The sequence below is a fragment of the Schistocerca piceifrons genome, chromosome 5 (assembly GCF_021461385.2).
Source record: "Schistocerca piceifrons isolate TAMUIC-IGC-003096 chromosome 5, iqSchPice1.1, whole genome shotgun sequence".
Taxonomy (NCBI): Eukaryota; Metazoa; Arthropoda; class Insecta; order Orthoptera; family Acrididae; genus Schistocerca; species Schistocerca piceifrons.
In genome coordinates, this window is record NC_060142.1 from 68,812,649 (window position 1) to 68,828,651 (window position 16,003).

At 47.3% G+C, this 16,003-nt stretch overlaps 1 protein-coding gene across 1 annotated transcript in view; it reads left to right on the forward strand.

The window, feature by feature from the left end:
• The window catches only part of LOC124798737 (cyclin-dependent kinase inhibitor 1C-like), a 107,035-nt gene extending 97,248 nt beyond the window's left edge, over positions 1–9,787 (forward strand). The window contains exon 2 of the mRNA XM_047262265.1: positions 9,565–9,787. Coding sequence (XP_047118221.1) covers positions 9,565–9,787 — 223 coding nt within the window. The remainder of the gene's footprint in view (positions 1–9,564) is intronic.
• The last annotated feature ends 6,216 nt before the right edge of the window (positions 9,788–16,003 follow it).

Below are 16,003 nucleotides of genomic sequence, written 5' to 3' on the forward strand. Positions count from 1 at the left end.
CATATTGGCGAGACATGCTCATCTTGTGAATGACTTCCTCCAGGATAACGACATCGCTCGACTAGAGTGGCCAGCATGTTCTCCAGACATGAACCCTGTCGAAAAATACCTGCGACAGATTGAAAAGGGCTGTTTCTGGACGTCATGACCCACCAACCGCCCTGAGAGATCTACGCCGAATCGCCGTTGAGGAGTGGGGGCAGTCTGGACCAACAGGGCCTTGATGAACTTGTGGATAGTATGCCACTACGAATAAAGCCATGTATCATTGCAGGAGGACGTGCTACTGGGTATTAGAGGTACCGGTGTGTACAGCAACCTGGACCACCACCTCTGAAGGTCTAGCTGTATGGTGGTACAACATGCAATGTGTGGTTTTCATGAGGAATAAAAAAGACGGATCTCTATTCCAATTTTCTGTTCAGGTTCCGGAATTTTTGGAAACGAGGTGATGCAAAACTTTTTTTTTGAGCGTAATATCACATGCCATGCAAAGAGCACGATAACTCACCTTAGCATTTTTACTGTTTCGTAACTCTTTCTTCTCTTTCGGTGTTGAAGCCATAATAAAGTAATCATAATACTAAAGTTACACATCTCAGGAAAAAAAATTAGAAGCTTATGTTAAGGCTAAATGAACTGAACTACTGGTCTACGCGAGCTATTTGTTCTTTACTTTCAACACATGAACAGAAAGTAAAGACAGAGACACAATCGCCGCAGCGGAAGTTAAGGATGTGACTGTGGAAGTAACAATGGTGCAGAGATTACCGTAGACGCCCTAAAAGTTGCCTGATGGACCCCAGGTTTCGGTGGTCCGATGTAGGCCCGATTCGGAGCACGTCACGTTGATTACATTCCGTTCACGATGTTGCTAGCGTCGGGGTTCCTTCAAAAGTGGCCATCACTGCGTTGTACTGCAACAAATATATTTTAATTTACCTTCTTTGGTACAAATAAGCACCACATTTCAAGATGATTTTCCCGTAATGCGCATTCCCAAATCTAAGTTACATCCGCGTGAAATTTGTATATTAGGAGACAGCAGCTCATTGCCACGAGGAGCGCTAAGCAACAAACACGTCAATATTTCAGCTGTCATGTACGCTCTTCAGAGACTGGAGATACGTTGATGATACCTTGCTGCTATTCAATGGAACAAAAGACGAGATCGAACAACTACTAGCAGTATTCAGTTCCTACCACAAAAACATAAAATTCACATTAGAACATGAGGACAACAAAAGTATAAACTTCCTGGATCTTGAAATCACCAATCACAAACAAAAGCATAACTTCAACATACACATAAAACGCACATACACAGATATAACACTGGACAACTTATCGTGCCATCCCACCACACGGAAACACGCTGCATTTAGGTTCATGCTACACAGAGTACACTCTCTTGATATAGAGGAAAACACTCTCAAGAATGAGATAGATACAACTGACAATTTAGACGGATAAACTAAATTAAGACAACGAATGGTCCTCACTGTGAAAGAAGAGAAAATATTCGCCAGTACCCCGCACGTGGGCCCCATATCACAAAAAACCGCAAACCCTTTCAAAATAACAAATGTAACAGTTGCATTCTCAACTAATAACAAGGTAGGAAACATACTCGTTCATAAAATAAAATACCCAAACATACAAAACAGTGGAGTGTACAAAGTAATATGTCCCAGTTGTCCTTTTTTTTTTTTTGGTTTTAGGGCGCAAAACTGCTATGGTCATTAGCGCCCGGTCCGTGACTTAGAAAACAGTAAAAAACCGAAAATGGAAACCAGCAGCAATGGGAACGAAAGTCATAAAATTGGAGAAACTAAAAGCAGATAGAAGGCTTAAAAATCTACTAGAGAAAGGGGTTGGTTGTCCCCAAAAAAAAGCTTCAAATGACTAACGTCATTTCACTGGCACGAATAAACTCGAGAACGCGATCGGCTGAGCGCGTGTCATCTGCTAAAATCGACGATATATCAGGCGATAGCTGTAGACGGGAGCGTAAGGGTTAAAATAGGGGCACTCAATTAAAAGGTGTCTTACCGTCTACAGCTGAGAGCAGTGGGGACAGAGTGGGGGAGGATCGCCGCTTAAAAGATGTCGATGGCTAAAAAGACAGTGCCCTATCCGGAGTCTAGTTAAAATTACCTCCTCCCGACGACGCGTTCGCGAGGAAGAGGTCCAAGCACAAGGAAGAGCTTTCACGTCCCGCAATTTATTATGGGGAAGTGTCGACCAATGTGCGTGCCATAAATGAAGAACACGACGACATAAAGCGCTCCGTAGATCGGCGAAGGGAATCGATTGGATAGCTGGCCGAAGAAGAGAGACTGCAGCCTTGGCTGCAATATCGGCCGCCTCATTTCCACAGATACCAACGTGTCCCGGGAGCCAGAGGAACGCCACCGAGACGCCCCCCAGGTGGAGCAAGCGCAGACAGTCCTGAATCCGGTGGACCAGAGGGTGCACAGGGTAAAGAGCTTGGAGACTGAGGAGAGAGCTGAGAGAATCTGAGCAGATAACGTACTGTATCCGCTGATGGCAGCGGATGTAGTGGACAGCCTGGAGAACAGCGTAAAGCTCCGCAGTATAAACCGAACACAGGTCGGGAAGCCGAAAGTGATTTGGGCTGTCGCCAACAATATAGGCACTCCCTACACCTAACGATGATTTCGAGCCGTCGGTGTAAATAAATGTGGCTTCCGTCATTTGTGCACATAGAGCAGCAAATGCCCGGCGATAAACAAGTGAAGGGGTACCATCCTTGGGAAATCGACAAAGGTCAGGGAGCAGGCAGATCCGGGGACGGAGCCAAGGCGGTGCTGTACCCCAAGTTGTCAAGAAGGTTTTAGGAAAGCGGAAGGAAAGAGAATGGAGCAGTTGACGGAAGCGGACTCCCGGTGGTAGTAGGGAGGAGGGGCGGCCTGCATACACTACATCAAAGGAGGCGTCGAAAAAAATGTCATGGACTGGATTAGCCGGCATGGAAGACAGATGGCTAGCATAACGACTCAGAAGGACTGCTCGCCGATTGGACAGCGGAGGTTCAGCAGACTCAGCATAAAGGCTTTCCACAGGGCTGGTGTAAAAAGCTCCAGACACTAAACGTAATCCACGGTGGTGGATAGAGTCGAGACGCCGAAGAATAGACGGCCGAGCAGAGGAGTAGACTATGCTTCCATAGTCCAATTTTGAGCGCACTAAGGCGCGATAGAGGCAGAGAAGGACCACTCGGTCCGCTCCCCAGCAGGTACCATTCAGGAGACGGAAGGTGTTGAGGGATAGCAGACAGCGAGTCGAAAGATAGGAAACATGGGAGGACCAGCACAGTTTTCTGTCAAACATAAGACCCAAGAATTTAGCGACGTCTGAAAACGGAAGGTTGACAGGACCTAGATGTAAGGAGGGCGGAAGAAACTCCTTACGTCGCCAAAAATTAACACAAACGGTCTTACTGGGAGAAAAACGGAAGCCGGTTTCGATGCTCCAAGAGTGGAGGCGATCGAGACATCCTTGACGACGTCGTTCAAGAAGGCTGGTCGGTTGAGAGCTGTAGTAGATCGCAAAATCGTCCACAAAGAGGGAGCCCGAGACATCAGGAAGGAGACAATCCATAATTGGATTTATGGCAATGGCAAACAGTACAACACTCAGCACTGAGCCCTGGGGTACCCCGTTTTCTTGGGAGAAAGTACGGGAGAGAGTAGTGTTCACCCGCACCCTAAATGTGCGCTCTGCCATAAATTTGCGAAGAAAAAGGGGCAGCCGACCTCGAAAGCCCCAAGAAAAAAGTGTGCGGAGGATGCCTGTCCTCCAACAGGTATCGTATGCCCTCTCCAGATCAAAAAATATTGCTACTGTTGGGCGTTTCCGGAGAAAATTGTTCATGATATAAGTGGAGAGAGCAACAAGATGATCAGCTGCAGAACGATGCTGTCGGAATCCGCATTGGGCAGGTGTTAAAAGACTGCGGGATTCCAGCCACCAAGCTAAACGGTAATTCACCATACGCTCCAAAACCTTTACTCGTGAGGGAAATGGGGCGATAGCTAGAGGGGAGATGTTTGTCCTTTCCAGGTTTCGGAACAGGAACGACGATAGCTTCCCGCCATCGTCTGGGAAAAGTACTGTCTGCCCAAATTCGATTATAAAGGCGAAGGAGGTAACGCAGACTATGGGTTGATAAATGCAGCAACATTTGGACGTGGATACCATCCGGTCCTGGGGCGGAGGAGCGAGAAGAAGAGAGTGCATGTTGTAGTTCCCGCATGGAGAAAACAGTATTGTAGCTTTCGCGATTTTGGGAGGAGAAAGCAAGATGTCGCACTTCCGCTGCACGTTTCTTCGGGAGAAACGCTGGCGGGTAATTTGAAGAGCTCGAAATCTCAGCAAAGTGCTGACCCAATGAGTTAGAAATTGCGACAAGGTCCACTAATGTATCATGCGCGACAGTGAGCCCAGAGACCGGGGAGAAACTAGGCGCGCCTGAGAACCGTCGAAGCCGACTCCAAACTTCCGAGGAGGGAGTGAAGGTGTTAAATGAGCTAATAAAGAATTTCCAGCTTGCCTTCTTTCTATCGCGGATGACACGACGGCATCGCCCACGGAACTGCTTATAGCGGATACAGTTGGCCAAAGTAGGATGGTGGCGGAAAACGCGGAGAGCACGTCGCCGCTCACGTATTGCGTCGCGGCATGCCTCGTTCCACCAAGGAACTGGGGGGCGCCGGGGCAATTCGGAGGTGCGTGGTACTGAACGTTCTGCAGCTGTAAGAATAACGTCGGTAATGTGTTTGACCTCATCGTCGACGCTGGGAAAGTGGCGGTCATCGAATGTCGCTAGAGACGAAAAAAGTGTCCAATCGGCTTGGGCAAACTTCCAGCGTCGCGGGCGCATATATTGCAAGTGAGGCTGCAGTCTAAGGACACATGGAAAGTGGTCACTCGAGTGTGTATCATCAAGGGCGAACCATTCAAAGCGCCGAGCTAGCGGAACAGTACCGACCGCAAGGTCCAAATGAGATAAAGTTGTCGTGGAGGCAGACAAAAATGTAGGGACCCCAGTGTTGAGGCAAACTAGATCCGCTTGGTGGAAGACGTCTTGCAATAGTGAGCCACGTGGACAAGGATGTGGAGATCCCCAAAGCGGGTGGTGGGCATTGAAGTCCCCAACCAGCAAATAGGGGGGTGGAAGCTGACCAAGAAGATGAAGGAGATCAGCTCGTGCTATTTGTGTGGACGATGGAATGTATACAGTACAAAGAGAGAACGTGTATCCAGAAAGGGAAAGACGGACGGCGACAGCTTGGAAGGAAGTGTTTAAGTGGATTGGGTGATAATGGAGAGTATCATGGAGAAGAATCATAAGTCCTCCATGGGCTGGAGTGCCTTCAACAGAGGGGAGACCATATTGGACAGACTGAAAAATGAGGGAGAACAAAGCGGTCATGGGGACGCAGCTTTGTTTCTTGAAGACAGAAGATGACCGGCGAGTAGGATCGTATGAAGATCGACAATTCATCCCGATTGGCTCGAATGCCGCGGATATTCCAGTGGATAATGGACATAGGTTGTTCAGGAGCAGCTCCTGCCACCAGCGATCGGCCGGTTGATCGGCCGCCAGCAGTGCGCCTCGGCGACACAGAAGACGGCTGAGGGCGATGTCCGCCAGGTGGTGCTGTAAATGGGACACGCCTTGGCGGAGAAGGAGATGAACTGGGTTTCTTTGTAGCCTTCTTGGAAGTATGATGTTTAGATGAAGGAGGAACCGATGGTTGTGAAGTTGGGGTACGTAAAAAATCTTCACGAGTATGCTCTTTTTTCGAAGTCTTGGTGTCTGACTTTTGGGCTCGAGATTTAGCAGAACCCGATGAAGGGTGAGCCAGAGAGTGGGCAGGCGAAAGTGGTGAGGTTGAACGGGCGATCTTTGCGCTGGCCGACCTGACGACCGTTGCACTAAAGGTGAGGTCGCAAGTCTGCGTGGCCGCCTCCTTTGTTGGCCGAGGAGAAGCAAGGACAATGCTGTATTTTCCTGTCTGAGGCACGGTGGGCTGTCGACTGGCGAATAATTTTCGAGCACCAAAGTTCGACACCTTTTCCTTCACTCTGATTTCCTGGATGAGCTTTTCGTCCTTAAAAACGGGGCAATCTCGAGAGGAAGCAGCGTGGTCACCCATACAGTTGATGCAGCGAGGGGATGGAGGTGGACAAGCACCCTCATGGGCATCCTTGCCACACGTAACACATTTGGCCGGATTGGAACAGGACTGGCTGGTGTGATTGAACCGCTGACACCGATGGCAACGCGTAGGGTTTGGGACGTAAGGGCGAACGGAAATTATCTCATAGCCTACTTTGATTTTCGATGGGAGTTGAACTTTGTCAAATGTCAAGAAGACAGTGCGGGTTGGAATGATGTTCATGTCAACCCTTTTCATAACTCTATGAACAGCCGTTACGCCCTGGTCAGACAGGTAGTGCTGAATTTCTTCGTCAGACAATCCATCGAGGGAGCGTGTATAAACGACTCCACGCGAGGAATTTAGAGTGCGGTGTGCTTCAACCCGGACAGGGAAGGTGTGGAGCAGTGAAGTACGCAGCAATTTTTTGTGCCTGGAGGGCACTGACTGTTTCTGACAACAAGGTGCCATTCTGTAATCTGGAACAAGACTTTACAGGACCTGCAGTTGCGTCGACACCTTTCTGAATAATGAAAGGGTTGACCGTGGAGAAGTCGTGACCTTCGTCAGACCGAGAAACAACAAGGAACTGTGGCAACGATGGATGAACTGTCTGTGGCTGAGACTCAGTGAACTTACGCTTGTGAGCAGACATAGTGGAAGGTGAGGAAACGATTGCGGAAGAATCCCCCATGATTACCGGCGTCTCCGATGGCGCGCTCCTCCCTTGTGGGGGCCCTCTCTGAGGGCACTCCCGCCTTAGGTGATTGTTCACACCTCAGGTCACACCTCCCGACAAACGGACGGAGGGACCAATCGGCACTTTCGGAAGGTATCAGCTCGGGTAATCACCCCTCCCTGGGCCTGGCCATTACCAGGGGGTACGTACGTGTCCTACCTGTCTACCCGGGGCGGGGAATTACGCGTTACCCCGTCACCGGCTACGCATGGAAATGCGTGGGTCGGCCTTCAGACACGCACAGGGAGGAAAAAAGGGAAAGGAAAAGGAAAGGGGTCTCAAACGCCGCAGCGGAGAAAAGGGCAAAGAGAGGAGGTAAGGAAAAGAGAAGGGCAGAGGAAGGACGAAGACTTGCAAGTGTAGAAAGCAAGGAATTTGTAACAGTTTCGACCGTCCGTCTCCGGACGTAGGCACAAACCATACTCCCAGAGGGGGAGAAAGGGAAGGAAAGAGCCAGAGGTGAGGGGGGGGGGGTAAGATGGGGGATGGGGAAGGATGCGGAAAGGGAAGGTATGCAGCCCGGAAAGGAAGGAGGGCCACATTAGCTCGGGGTTCCGTGCTCGCTACGCACGTATCCACAAAAGAGTTGTGGACCCCCTGGGGGGTCCCAGTTGTCCTGCCCACTATGTAGAGAAAAGAGGCAGAAACTTCAAATCCCGTTTTCAAGAACATGTAAATGCTTTCAGGCTCAACCACTTCGCAAAATCACTCAGTGCAAAACGTATGTTGGAAACGAAACATGCCATCAACAGTCTAGAAAACAGTTTGGTAGCACTACATAATGAAGCCAATAGTAAGACCCTAAATCTAATAGAACACTGATTGTAGTGTCACTGCCAGACACCACACTTGCTAGGTGGTAGCCTTTAAATCGGCCGCGGTCCGTTAGTATACGTCGGACCCGCGTGTCGCCACTATCAGGGATTGCAGACCGAGCGCCGCCACACGGCAGGTCTAGTCTAGAGAGACTCCCTAGCACTCGCCCCAGTTCTACAGCCGACTTTGCTAGCGATGGTTCACTGTCTACTTACGCTCTCATTTGCCGAGACGACAGTTTACCATAGCCTTCAGCTACGTCATTTGCTACGACCAAGCAAGGTGCCATATTCAGTTACTATGTCTTCGGAACAGATAATATTGCGACTCAAGTACCGTCAAGAGCGACGTTCATCATTAATGGATTAAAGTTAAGTATCAAAGTAATTACGTCCGCTTTCTGAATACTCATTCCTTGTCATGTTCCAGACCTCACGTCAGTATAGTCCTTCCCTCCTCACGCCAGCCTGCGTGAGCTAAAACGCGTGCGTTTCGGCCTCCATTCGTAACACGGTGTTGGCTCTTCTGCCAACACAATAGATACACCTCCACAAAATCAAAAAACCAGAATCTATGTTAAATGAACAAACATATTTCGCAAGCCACAGTTATTTCAGTAATTTTAAAGATTCTAAAGCTATTTCCTGCATATGTCAATTGTTTAATAATTATGTCTTTAGCACTACGAATAAACTCATATATGACCACACCACGTACAATAACATCTGTGAAGTATTTACGATCATGTGTATGGAAATGTGCCTCATGAATGAATTGATATGTACGAAAGCGAAGGAGAAAAGAATGTACGCTGGTGCTAAAATGTTAGAAACGCTTCTCTCGGATTATGTGGTAAGTTAACACTTTTCATTTTTTCCACTACTTCACACGTATTTTCCGCGTTTGACTTACGAAATTCATAACCTAACATCGAACCTCTTCGTGAGAAGAATATGCATTCCACCTCATTGAGCTGGCCATGGTGGCTGAGCGGTTCTCGGCGCTACAGTCTGGAACTGCGCGACCGCTACGGTCGCAGGTTCGAATCCTATCTCAGGCATTCATGTGTGTGTGATGTCCCTAGGTTAGTTAGATTTAAGTAGTTCTAAGCTCTAGGGGACTGATAACCTCAGAAGTTAAGTCCCATAGTGCTCAGAGCCATTTGAACCCACCTCATTGAAAGGAAGAAATAAAGCAAGTACTAAGGCAAATTACATCTGATGATGGACCCAGAGGGACCGAAATGCATCGTGTACTTAATAAAACACGGAAAGTTCTGACTGAAGGCGTTTTTTAATTTATACCTCCAGTGTATTGAATACAGTAAGGTTTGAAGCTGCAAAATATGGATACAAAAAAGTAAATAATCCACTTCTGCACATCGGTTCGTCCCTTAGGCAGGCCCTTACAGGCCAACTCCGCAACGGTGACAGGCGTACCAATGTCTAAAATTTATACAGTATGGTAACTTTTACTTTTTCAATTTCTTATTTTGTAATTTTTCTTTCTTGGACAACTTGAGGACTTATGGTCCCTATGTAACGCCTGAGCCTTACAAATCGGAAATCCGTCCCTATGTTTTGAAAAAAAAAAAGACCAAAAGTTCCTACGCGAAGGGGTAGCGTCGCTACGGCTGCCAACTATGCCAGCAGGTGCCTCGCGGCGGTTAGTGGGGTTGGGGTTGCAGGGGGCAGCGGGCGGCGGTCCCACAGGTGGCGGCACGCGGCGAGGAATGCGCCCCTAGCGACAATGAGGCGCGGCGCAGGTGGCCGTATTATGCGCAGCTGTCGCGCCGACAATACGCGTGTTTCTGTTAATTAGAGGGCTTTCGCCGCACAATGCGCGCCCTGCCGCCTGCGACGCTTCCTCGGCGCCCGCCCCCGCCCCGGCCCCGGCCCCGGCCCCGGCCCCGGCCTTCGCACCCATCGCCGCCTCCGTCGTAATAAAGCCGTCCCGGGCCGCACGCCGGCTGTCGCCTCCGCTGCCTGCGAAGCGGCGCGAGGAGGGGTGGGGAGGGGAGGTTTCTCCAGCAAGTGGCTGCTAGTAGCTGCCAGCCCGCGCGCCTCCTATTCAGCGTCGTCCGCAACAGCAGCCTGTATACACTGAGGAGCCAAAATAATATGCCCACCTGCTTAATGCCTTGTTGGTCCATGTTTGCAACCCAATACGTCACCAATTCAGCGTATCATGGATTCGACAGTTTTTTGGTAGGTTTGTGAAGGTATGTTGAAAGGTCTCTGTTGGATTCCTTTCATGTTAATTTCTCAAAACTGTCATTTACAACATGCAATCCTCTTCTAAATTTACTGTGGTGTTTCTGACTGTCTGGGAGGAGACTGAGCAGTGGAATGTGTTACTTTTACACATAAACAAGAATGATCTGTCACATTACTACACTTTAAAACACAGTTTATATCTAATTCATGTCACACAGTCTCATACGGAACCTACATCCGCTTTCTTTTATGTACTGTATATGATAAGATACTGCCATCCCCCTTCCCTTGTCCGCAGCTCGTGGTCGTGCGGTAGCGTTCTCGCTTCCCGCTTCTGGGCTCGATTCCCGGCGGGGTCAGGGATTTTCTCTGCCTTGTGATGACTGGGTGTCGTGTGATGTCCTTAGGTTAGTTAGGTTTAAGTAGTTCTAAGTTCTAGGGGGCTGATGACCATAGCCGTTAAGTCCCAAAGTGCTCAGAGCCAATTGAACCATTTTGAACCCCCTTCCTTCTGTGTGAAAGGATGAATGAGCAATGTATTTCTAGTTGCATACTTGATGGTAGCAGACAAGCGGCGAGCGTCTGAAGTGGTAAGATCTTCGGCTAAGCGCGTCTGTACGGCAATGGATTTCTTAAGTTCAACCTAACTGAAAATTTAATCACCTGTATTTCAGGTTTAGATCTAAAATATCTAACTTTACCTTAAATTGCAACGCATTGCAATTCGAGTGTGAAGCTCAGAATATCTTCCAGTAGTTGCTTTGTAACTACTTTTTGAGTAAAGTGGAACCACGTGTGGATTATCTGTAACTCTAACTAAGAATGCGAATGTGCGTGAGATTATAACGTCTCGTCTTGACAATATTTTTCAATATAGCAACTTTTCTTTATGTTCAACCCACGTGAGGTGTACTTTGTGAGACCAGTACCACGTGCTTATACAATTGTTTGACCCATCAGGTTAATAGTAAGACGACAGGAACCAGTTCGAGGTTTTTCTTTTGTAATTTGTGTTTCGATGTAATTTATTTTAATTATCAAAATTATTATGGAGTTACGCTCTTTGTGTAAACCAAGTTGACCACGTGAAGCATGTAGTGTAATCATCAAAGTAGCCCTCAGCTATGCTTTTCGGGAAGATTTCACAGAGAGTTAGTATGGATTTAGTATACCAGTGTGTGGTAATTTCATGACAGACAGGATTGCACTACGAACGCAACTTCTTTGGGTGAAAATTGAATCGGTCGGTTGTGGTTAATTTCCTCTTGCATATGTTTCAACGTTCTTCGTGTGTTATTTTATGAATGCAGTGTTCTATGCAGTCTACCAATCTTAGCTCCATATTTGATGTGTTCCGTAAGATTACAAACTCACATTTTCACAATCCTAAATAAGGCACCAGTTTAGTTATGAATCAATTTTAATATGCTGAAATTTTAACGGAACAATGATCAATGTTAAAATAAATGTCCAAATACAAACTGATTTATTTCTTTTTATTTAAATTGTCTTTTTATATATATATCACCAGTTATCGTAAGATGACTACTAAAAGATTATAATTAATGTTAGTCTGGTTGGGAATTTGGTAAGCTAGACTGGATACCTGGTGAAACAGTTGCTCAGTAATGCAAGGTTAACTTCCCCAGATAGCTCACAGCTTTTAACCCGCTTTTATTGTCTTGAATATCAGCACCGCTTTCAGAACAAATTAATGTATCACCATTACAATGTCACACCCGACGTCCACCCACAAGTCAAAATGTTTTTTACAAATGTGTGTGAAATCTTGTGGGACTTAACTGTCAAGGTCATCAGTCCCTAAGCTTACATCTACATCTACAAACATACACCGCAATCCACCATACCGTGCGTGGCGGAGGGGAATCTCGTACCACAACTGGCATCTTCTCTCCCTGTTCCACTCCCAAACAGAACGAGGGAAAAATGACTGCCTATATGCCTCTGTACGAGCCCTTATCTCTCTTATCTTATCTTTGTGGTCTTTCGGCGAAATATAAGTTGGCGGCAGTAAAATTATACTGCAGTCAGCCTCAAATGATGGTTCTCTAAATTTCCTCAGTAGCGATTCACGAAAAGAACGCCTCCCACTCGAGTTCCTGAAGCGTTTCCGTAACACTCGCGTGATGATCAAACCTACCAGTAACAAATCTAGCAGCCCGCCTCTGAATTTTTTCTATGTCCTCCCTCAATCCGACCTGATAGGGATCCCAAACGCCCGAACAGTACTCAAGAATAGGTCGTACTAGTGTTTTATAAGCGGTCTCCTTTACAGATGAACCACATCTTCCCACAAATCTACCAATGAACCGATCCGCTTTCCCCACAACCGCCATTATATGCTTGTTCCACTTCATATCGCTCTGCAATGTTACGCCCAAATATTTAATCGACGTGACTGTGCCAAGCGCTACACTTCTAATGGAGTATTCAAACATTACAGGATTCTTTTTCCTTTTCATCTGCATTAATTTACATTTATCTATATTTAGAGTTTGTGCCATTCCTTACACCAATCGCAAATCCTGTCCAAGTCATCTTGTATCCTCCTACACTCACTCAACGACGACACTTCCCGTACACCACAGCATCATCAGCAAACAGCCGCACATTGCTATCCACCCTATCCAAAATATCATTTATGTAGATAGAAAACAACAGTGGACCTACCACACTTCCCTGGGGCACTCCAGATGATACCCTCACCTCCGATGAACACTCACCATCGAGGACAACATACTGGGTTCTATTACTTGAGAAGTCTTCGAGCCACTCACATACTTGGGAACCAATCCCATATGCTCGTACCTTAGTTAGGAGTCTGCAGTGGGGCACCGAGTCAAACGCTTTCCGGAAGTCAAGGAGTATGGCATCTGTCTGATACCCTTCATTCGTGGTTCGCAAGATATCATGTGAAAAAAGGGCAAGTTGCGTTTTGCAGGAGCGATTGTTTCTAAAGCCGTGCTGATGCATGGACAGCAACTTCTCTGTCGCAAGGAAATTCATTATATTCGAACTGAGATTATGTTCGAGAATCCTGCAACAAACCGATGTTAATGATATTGGTCTGTAATTTTGAGGATCTGTCCTTCTACCCTTCTTATATACAGGCGTCACCTGCGCTTTTTCCCAGTCGCTCGGGACTTTACGTTGGGCAAGAGATTCGCGATAAATGCAAGCTAAGTAAGGAGCCAATGCAGTAGAGTACTCTCTGTAAAATCGAATTGGAATCCCATCAGGACCTGGCGATTAACCTAAATTATCCTAAGGACAAACACACACACCCACGGCTGAGGGAGGACTCGAACCTCCGCCGGGACCAGCCGCACAGTCCATGACTGCAGCGCCATAGACCGCTCGGCTAATCCCGCGCGGCTCCACAAGTCATTTAATTTCCTTAAACAGCGGGCCGCTGACTTGTGTGTGCGGTGATAACGCCTGATAGTGACCCAAATGGGCTCCATTATATTCAATCTGAGCGAATTTCGTCGCCAGGACTACCATCCTCCTCAAACCACAGTAGCACGAAGCATGAGGGGGTGCAGGTGATCCACAGCTATGAGCGTGATTTCAATTACTACCACAGGTCTAATGTGAGCGCAGCGCGTTGTCTCCCGTGGTATAATATCGCTTCCACCAGCCTCTGGCCGAGCGCAGTGCCCATTTCGAACGCCGTTCGCTTGTATGTCGGCATTTGTGGAGTCGACCATTGACCTGGTGTAGCATAAAAATGATTCATGAGACGAGCCAAGACGTTTCCATTGATATACTGTCCAATCTCGAAGATCTCTGTTTCACAGAGGAAGACCGCACTGCAGTTCCTTCTCTAAATCCTCGCACAAACGAAAAAGTCATCGAAATAGGTGTCCAAGGAATAGAAAAGCAATTGGAATCACTCAACAGAGGAAAGTCCACTGGACCTGACGGATACCAACTCGATTCTACACAGAGTACGCGAAAGAGCATGCCCCCCTTCTAACAGACATGTACCGCAAATCTCTAGAGGAACGGAAGGTTCCAAACGACTGGAAAACAGCACAGGTAGTCCCAGTCTTCAAGAAGGGTCGTCGAGCAGATGCGAAAAACTATAGACCTATATCTCTGACATCGATCTGTTGTAGAATTTTAGGTTTTTTGCTCGCGTATCATGTCATTCCTGGAAACCCAGAATCTACTCTGTAGGAATCAACACGGATTCCGGAAACAGCGATCATGTGAGACCCAACTCGCTTTATTTGTTCAGGAGACCCAGAAAATATTAGATACACGCTCCCAGGTAGGTGCCATTTTCCTTGACTTCGGGAAGGCATTCGATACAATTCCGCACAGTCGCCTGATAAACGAAGTAAAAGCCTACTGAATATCAAACCAGATGTATGGCTGGATTGAAGAGTTTTTAGCAAACACAACACAGCACGTTGTTCTCAATGGAGAGACGTCTACAGACGATAAAGTAACCCCTGGCGTGCCACAGGGGAGTGTTACGGGACCATTGCTTTTCACAATATATATAAATGACAAAGTAGATAGTGTCGGAAGTTCCATGCGGCTTTTCGCGGATGATGCTGTAGTATACAGAGAAGTTGCAGCATTAGAAAATTGCAGCGAAATGCAGGAAGATCTGCAGCGGATAGGCACTTGAAGCAGGGAGTGGCAACTGACCCTTAACATAGACAAATGTAATGTATTGCGAATACATAGAAAGAAGGACCCTTTATTGTATGATTATATGATAGCGGAACAAACACTGGTAGCAGTTACTTCTGTAAAATATCTGGGAGTATGCGTACGGAACGATTTGAAGTGGAATGATCATATAAAATTAATTGGTGGTAAGGCGGGTGCTGGGTTGAGATTCATTGGGAGAGTCCTTAGAAAATGTAGTCCATCAACAAAGGAGGTGTGGGTTACAAAACACTCGTTCGACCTATACTTGAGTATTGCTCATCAGTGTGGGATCCGTACCAAGTCGGGTTGACAGAGGAGATAGAGAAGATCCAAAGAAGAGCGGCGCGTTTCGTCACAGGGTTACTTGGTAAGCGTGGTAGCGTTACGGAGATGTTTAGCAAACTCAACTGGCATACTCTGCAAGAGAGGCGCGCTGCATCGCGGTGTAGCTTGCTGTCCAGGTTTCGGGAGAGTGCGTTTCTGGATGAGGCATCGAATATTTTGCTTCCCCCTATTTATACCTCCCGAGGAGATCACGAATGTAAAATTAGAGAGATTCGAGCGCGCACGGGGGCTTTCCGGCAGTCGTTCTTCCCGCGAACCATACGCGACTGCAACAGGAAAGGGAGGTAATGACAGTGGCACGAAAAGTGCCCTCCGCCACACACCATTGGGTGGCTTGCGGAGTATAAATGTAGATGTAGATGTAGATCCCGTGGCCACTGCATTCGTAACTGACGATGTGTATGGGCTAACATGTGAACACGTAAAGGTCATCTACAGCGGAGTCCAATTTTCAACAACGTGCGATGAATGGTGTGATTCGAAACACTTATGCCTACGCCGCTTACGCCTACGCCATCATTGAGTTCTTTCGGCAGGGGTGTCGCAGGTCACCACCTATACTACTTTACAGAGCAGGCGAGCCTCCAAATCCCACGTTCTATGAAAAGTAGTGGACGTCAAACCATTTATCGCCCAGTGGTAGATTCGCTGTCGTTACACCACTTTCCGTAGGTGCTCACTACAGTAGCACTTGATCATTCGACCAGATACGCTGTTCTTGGAGATATTCGTCACAAACTTTGGGTAATAATAACATCGCCTTTGCCAAAGTAGCTTATCTCAGTGGATTTCCACATTTGCGGCCCGTGCCGTCGCTGGAATGGTTCTCTATCCTCCTTTGATCCACGTACATGTCTTCTTTGCTGTGTCACGCTCCCGTAGTGCCACCAGGCAACATCCATTCTCGCGGTGGACAATGGTCATAATTCTGTGGCTTATCAGTGTACATATAATACAGATTCTTCCATGGTTTTCATTTTAGACAGTTCATGACTGCACCAACAACACCG